Source organism: Bos taurus, chromosome 7, assembly GCF_002263795.3.
Source record: "Bos taurus isolate L1 Dominette 01449 registration number 42190680 breed Hereford chromosome 7, ARS-UCD2.0, whole genome shotgun sequence".
NCBI lineage: Eukaryota > Metazoa > Chordata > Mammalia > Artiodactyla > Bovidae > Bos > Bos taurus.
In genome coordinates this window covers 68,928,771-68,935,198 of record NC_037334.1, presented here as the reverse complement: position 1 = coordinate 68,935,198, position 6,428 = coordinate 68,928,771, and the positions used below count along the sequence as shown (strand labels likewise).

Genomic DNA, 6,428 nt, shown 5'->3' with positions numbered 1-6,428 from the left:
TCCACTGGGATTTTAAGAAGGAGAATAGATGTGCCTTGCTGTTGAACTGTGGCTTAAAGACTCCAAATTACATTTCCACATGTCACCCACACAGAAGATGACAGTGAATGAGTATGAACAATAATCTGGTACTAGGAACAAGGCAGACATCTTCTCCAGATTGGTTTCTCTTGCACCAGCTTTGCCTCTCTCAAATCCACTCACCACACTGGTGCCAGAATATATTTTTAAGTGCAAATTTGACCTTCTGTCCTTATTCAAAGACCTTTTTTTTTCTCTACAACTAGAGTTCCAGTATTTTTTTTGGGTGTGTGTGTGTGTTTTAAAATCTAGGTCCTTGTCTGTAGATTTATAGCCTTAATTTCAATTTGTCTACTCTTTTTATTATCCTCACCTTTGCTGAGACGACAAACACACACACACACACACACACTCTCTCTCTCTCTCCTTATGTTCCAGCAATGATAAACAGATAATAGCTTCTCAATATGTTTTGTTTCCTCTATCCTTCTACCTGGAAAATACTTGTCTTATTTCTGCCCATTGGCTTGCCTAAAACTCCCGTAATTCATCTTCAAAACTGAGTTAGATGTGATGTCTTCTGTGGTAGTGCTTCCAAAATTTTAATGTACATATGATCAGATCATGTTAAAATGTAGATTCTCATTCAGTGTATCTCAGGGCGGAGGCAGAGAATTTGGGTTTCTCACAGGCTAGTAATACTGCTGTTGCTGGTCCGGGGACCACAATTTGAGTAGCAAGATTCTAGAAAGTTTCTACTGACATTGCCCTTTGAGAGATTCCATTACTTTTTATGAGCTCTTTTCTACTTTGACCTTATTCCTGTTGTTGCTCTAATTCCCATATTATAATTTTGCCTGTGTATATGTCTGCCTTCTCAACCATACCTGGAATGTAAAGACTGTGTCTTTCTCAATTTTGTTTCTGCAAAGACAAAACATAGGAAGGAACAATCAAAGGAACATAGGAAGCATTTGATACTTACTTGATGAAAAAAATGTTAAGTGATATATAGTCTTTACTTGTCTGTTTAATGTGAAACTATGTAACCATTATTATTTAAGGAAAACTTTTGGTTGTCTGACATTTGGCTAAATCTGGACCCAGGCTATAGATACCATATTCACTAAAATGCACAACTTTATTTGCTAGACCCAGCCTTTAACTTGGTGTGCTTTACAAAGCATAGGAGATATTTGTAACATTTTAATTGTGAATGACTGTACAGTAATAAATATTCACTCTAGTAAAATATAAATATATAGTCTCAAAAGGACACAATGCAGAATCTATCAAATGCGTCTAGAACCAAAACTTTGCATAGGGTAATTCCCTGTAAACACACGGCACCATTTTCAAAATGTGAGAGGGGAAAAAAGTCCAAACAGGCAGGAAGTCCATTTTTCAGAACACTGAGAGGTAAACTCTTGACACGTGTTGAGTTAAAGCCTCAATGAATCTGAGCTTGAACAAGATAATACCATGCAGGGGAGAATCATTCTAAACCATACCACAGAAAATCAGTCAGTTCTGATGTTTTCCTTCTAGGCTTGATGTTCCAGAAATCATCTCTAATTAAAGGTTCCAAAAAAGAATGTACAAAATGCCAAAAAAGTAAACAGGGATGGTTTTGGATAAGTTTGAAGAATGTCATCTTCTGAATGATAGTTTTATTTCGAAGCTACCAGTGTCACAATAGTTGTAGTTAAAAATTGTGCATCTGCATCACCAGGCAGTCAAAATATCACATGATTTAGAAAGAGTTGACTTCAACACCATCCAGTAATCACTCTGAGAGTTTTATCTGAACATGGTAGGAAAATTAAATCTCTCTCACATCAGGGAATACCCTTTCCCAGAAAGTGTCCAAGAAGACCGCAGCCAGTTCAAAGTTGAAGTGATAATTAAAGGAAGTATTTATACTTCTGCAGGAGAATCTTTTAAAGCCACTTTGAAGCCCATCTATAAACAGCTTCTTGCAGTATTACTCTGGTGGTTTGAGTGAATCAAAGGGTTAATTACTCCTTTAATAACTCCAAAGTCATTAACTCTAATGAAGGTGAGGATATAGATGAGGAAATAAAGATCCTATTCCAAGCTGGAGGGCTACATCGACAACCACACTGCTCTATATAGGATCAACTTTACTTGCTGATGGTGCTGTGTGGGCTTTATTGGTTCTTCCCCTCTGCTGTACTTATCTCTTCTGCAATCTCTTTGACCCTCAGTAGGAGGCAGTATTGAATAAAAATAGAGAAACTGCATTGGAGTCAGACAGAGGTGGGCTCTATATTAATACTTCCTAGCTCTGTCACTTCAGGCAGGTGTCCAAGCTTTTCAAAGCCAACGTTCCATTATCTGTAAAATGGGAATTATAACAATACCTCACAGTGTTGGTGTAAACTCAGGGTGAACTGAGATTCTGCAGATAAGTCCTTAGCTCTGTACATTTTCACTTTGCATATTCAGGTGCTCAATAACAAAAGGCATCCTTGTGCATCTTGGAAGCCCCCGACTCAGTACCTGACTCAGTTTTCATACAGATGGTTTGAGCAAACACAGACCTCTTGTTCCTCCCTTAGAATTTAGAGAGACTTGAAGTCTCAACCTTGAAGTTGCAAATCTCTAGGGCTGAAACAAGCTTCAGTTTCTCTGCCAGGCCACAGTGCTTGGGACAAGTCTGTACTCTGTTGATGAGGATGGAAGAATGCAGAGAGGGGTCTGATTGTTTACAGAAGCCATGGTTCCCACCCCCCCCCCCCAACCCAGGATGCCTGCGGAAGCATTCAGCATGGAAGGGGAGGCAGAGTCACCTGCTTGACTTGGTACTAAAGATGAGCATCCAAGTGGTAACAACCTAAGGCCTTTCCTTGTACCAGGTGGTTCCATCATCTGACATCCTCTTTCTGCCCAGACGCCAGATACCCAATGCTCCAGCAGTGGGATCAGAATTGTTCACCCCAGTCCATCATGCTCTCCTCAAGAGGTGGCAGTGTACTCTATGAGTAAAACCTCACAAAGCTACTTCTCAGCATATCCGGTCTCTGAGGTAAGCAGTTGTTCCATCATCTTCTGAGGCAGGAAGCTGTGGCTGACAGCATCACAGAGGCAGAGCTTACTCTTTGTGACTTTAATTAACTCACTAGTTCTCCTTGAGAAATTTTCATGCTCCTTGATCATCTTGCCCCATATTCTGGGATTCTGTATTGCTGGGTCAAATAAAGAATCCCTTGACCATGAACTTTAGGTCCATGTTTAAAATAATAATGAAGGTAATAATCCAGGGTCCTACACCATCTCTCCCTTCTCTAAGAAGTGCAAGAAGTGTTGCCTTAAAGCTGTTGATTGAGGTTTGTGCATTACGCAGAAGAGGCTGGAGGAAGGGTAGGGACATCACTGCTGCTTTGGCCCGGCTCCCAGTGCAGTGGCTGAGCCTTCTGCCTGTGGCCTGGTGCCAGCCTCTAGCAGGCTGTTGCCTCCGTGGCAGCTTAGGGACTGGTGCGAAAGGCCAGTTGCCTCTGGGGAGTCCTGGGCTGGTGGCAGCTTTTAATGCTCTGTGAAGGGAAGACCTCCTTCCCCCACTTAGGATCTGTAGCCCATGGCCTAGCACTGAGTCTCTTTTAAAGCCCCAATTCTGCAATTTCAGCCAGTTGACTCAAGAGTCTGGAGAAAGGTGGCCGGTCTTCTGGTTTCTAGGAAGAGAAAGAAAGGTTACTCTGTGATTTCCTTGTACTTGTGTGTCATAGGTAATTCTAAAGCAAACCAGAATTAAACTGCAATACTTTTTACTGATTTTTAAATATGCTTCTGTATAGATTGTATTTGAGGGCATTGTGTCTTAGTTGTTAACAGCAGGCATTTTGGAATCAAAATATGGCCTGCTTTTGAATTTCAGCTTTTCTACTTAGCTGTGTGACCTAAAACAGGTTACTTAACGTCTTTGAACCTCAGTTTTTTATCTGTAAAATGAGAATAATAATATTATCTATCTCATAAGATTGTTGCGAGAATGAAATAAAGTCATATATAAAATGTAACATAAATAAGTGCTAAATAACATCAAAAAAGTAAATATTTGGGTATAAATCTCGTAAAATGTGTACAGGATCTATAGTAGGAAATATATAAAATTCTAAAACAAGATATCAAAGAAGATCTAAGTAAATGGAGAAATATTCCATGTTCGTGTATAGGAAGACTTTATATTGTTAAGATTACATTTGTTTTCAACTTGATCTATAGATTCAACACAATCACAGTAAGAACTGAGCAACTTATTTTGTAGATACAGACAAAATGACTCTAAAGTTTATGTGCTGTGCTTAGTTACTCAGTCATGTCCAATTCTTTGGGACCCCATGGACTGTAGCCCACTAGGCTCCTCTGTCCATGGGGATTCTCCAGGTAAGAATACTGGAGTGGGTTGCCATGCCCTCCTCCAGAGGATCTTCCCAAGCCAGGGATTGAATCCAGATCTCCCGCATTGCAAGTGGATTCTTTACTGTCTGAGCCACCAGGGAAGCCCCTAAGGTTTATATGGAAAGGTAAAAGACTCAAAATAGTGAACACAATACTAGCAAGATGAACAAAGTTAAAGGACTGACACTCCTTGACTTTAAGACTCACCATAAAGCTTTAGTAATCAAGAGGCTGTGATGTTGGTGAAAGAATAGACAGATAAATGGAGTATAGTTAGGATCCCAGAAATAAGCCCACATAAATGTAATCAAATCTACCCCCTCTTCCTCTCTGACAGTATGTTGATGGCTTGTACCATTACATTGCAAATCAAATAATATTTAAGATCTCTGCCAGCTCTTCTAGAGATAGGGAACTCTTTCAGTTAATAGGTGCTCAACGTCATTTTCTTGCTAATCTGTTTCGTCATCTCTACTGCCTCATCCTCTGAGAGGGTTCCTTTCTTTGGGGATGGGGCCAGACCCTGAAGTTACAGATTATAATGTGGGGGAGGGAGAAGGGGGAACCACTTCCTTTACTGACCTCTTTCCAGCAATGATTCATGATCTGGTAGATATGCTGGGAGGCCAGTCGGGGCTTGTATAACCGAAATCCAGTGGTGATGTCTTCTACCACCTCTGAGTTGCTTCGGTTTTCGTATGGGATTTTGCCTTCACTGAAGACTTCCCACATCAGCACACCTATGAGAAATAGTGAATCAAAACAGGTAGTGATAAAGTTCATAAATAACAAACAAACTCACATCTAGAAATCACAGACTCTTTGACGTTAAAATTCAAGTCTCTACCACCAGAAAGTATAATGTCAAACCACCTAAGGCTTATTAGGCCTGTACTATTTCTGAGATTTCCCAACTGAAGAAAGTTCAAGCTCAGCCCTTTGTTATATCTAACTCAAATGCTTCAACTAAAGTTTCAGGGGATGTAAACTCAAATGTCTACATATGATGTAGATGGATGGAGTAAATGAAGTTTGCGTAACAGGGACTAGTGAGGACTGTGGAAAACCAGAAGTCAAAGTTCTGTCCCCAAAGGGACAGCTGTGATTTAGCTCCAACAAGAATAAGGCAGTTGGGAATGAGGGCTCAGGATTGCCACATTTTTCTGATTTATTTTAAAAGATAAATCATAAATTGGTAGTTTTAAAATATAAACTCAATTTGATTAAAAAATACTGTGTTACCCGAGCAAAACTCTTCAGGTTGTCTATTTTTGACCTCTGATTTAATAACTTTTTCTTTTCTGCCCTCAGTAGAAATGTTACACCCAACTTTATATCTGGTCATTGGATGTCAGAGTGGGAACAGAGCTTGCAGGTCACCTAATCCAGTAGTTTTCAAAACAGAATCCAGAGAACTCAAGGGAAGAATTTTGCAAAATATGATCCCTCAAGCGTCTGAAGTCTTGAAAAATCATCTCAGAAATTTGTTCCAATGGCAGATCCTGGGGCCCAGTCCAGACAACTGGAAGAGAATTTCTGAGGGAGCCTCAGAGGTGCCTCAGGAATTTGGGAAAATTCAGTAAATAAGCCTATTTAACACCCCAAGATGCCAGGATTTCTAGTGAGATTTCTTTGGAAAATGGGGATTTGCTGCTCAAAGCTGGCTGGAAAACAATTGCTTTTATGCAAACCTTGTGATGCAGTGAGGAACTGAGTAAGGCCCCAAAGAGGTTTGTTGACTTGTTTAAAATAGAGTAGCTCATTAGGGCAAAAACCTTAAAATGCAAGACAAAGCCCAATGGCCTTGAAGCAGGCAGTGAGCTCTGCTCCATCCACATTTCTGTTTCTCAGGGCTGTCACCCCAGTTTTCTCCCCCTTCCTATTCTGCTTCCATCAGTTAGTCTCATCTTTGGACACTTCAGATGACACATCCTAGGAAGGGACAGACTTTAAGCTCAGTCCTCTAATTATAAGATGCAGCAGCAAAG

The 6,428-nt window shown here is 40.3% G+C and overlaps 1 protein-coding gene across 1 annotated transcript in view; it reads right to left on the bottom strand.

The window, feature by feature from the left end:
• Positions 1 to 1,143: 1,143 nt before the first annotated feature.
• The window catches only part of ITK (IL2 inducible T cell kinase), a 62,195-nt gene continuing 56,910 nt past the window's right edge, over positions 1,144 to 6,428 (bottom strand). The window contains 2 exon segments of the mRNA NM_001105388.1: positions 1,144 to 3,713; positions 5,023 to 5,180. Of these exon segments, the coding sequence (NP_001098858.1) occupies positions 3,642 to 3,713; positions 5,023 to 5,180 (230 nt within the window). The 3' untranslated portion in view covers positions 1,144 to 3,641.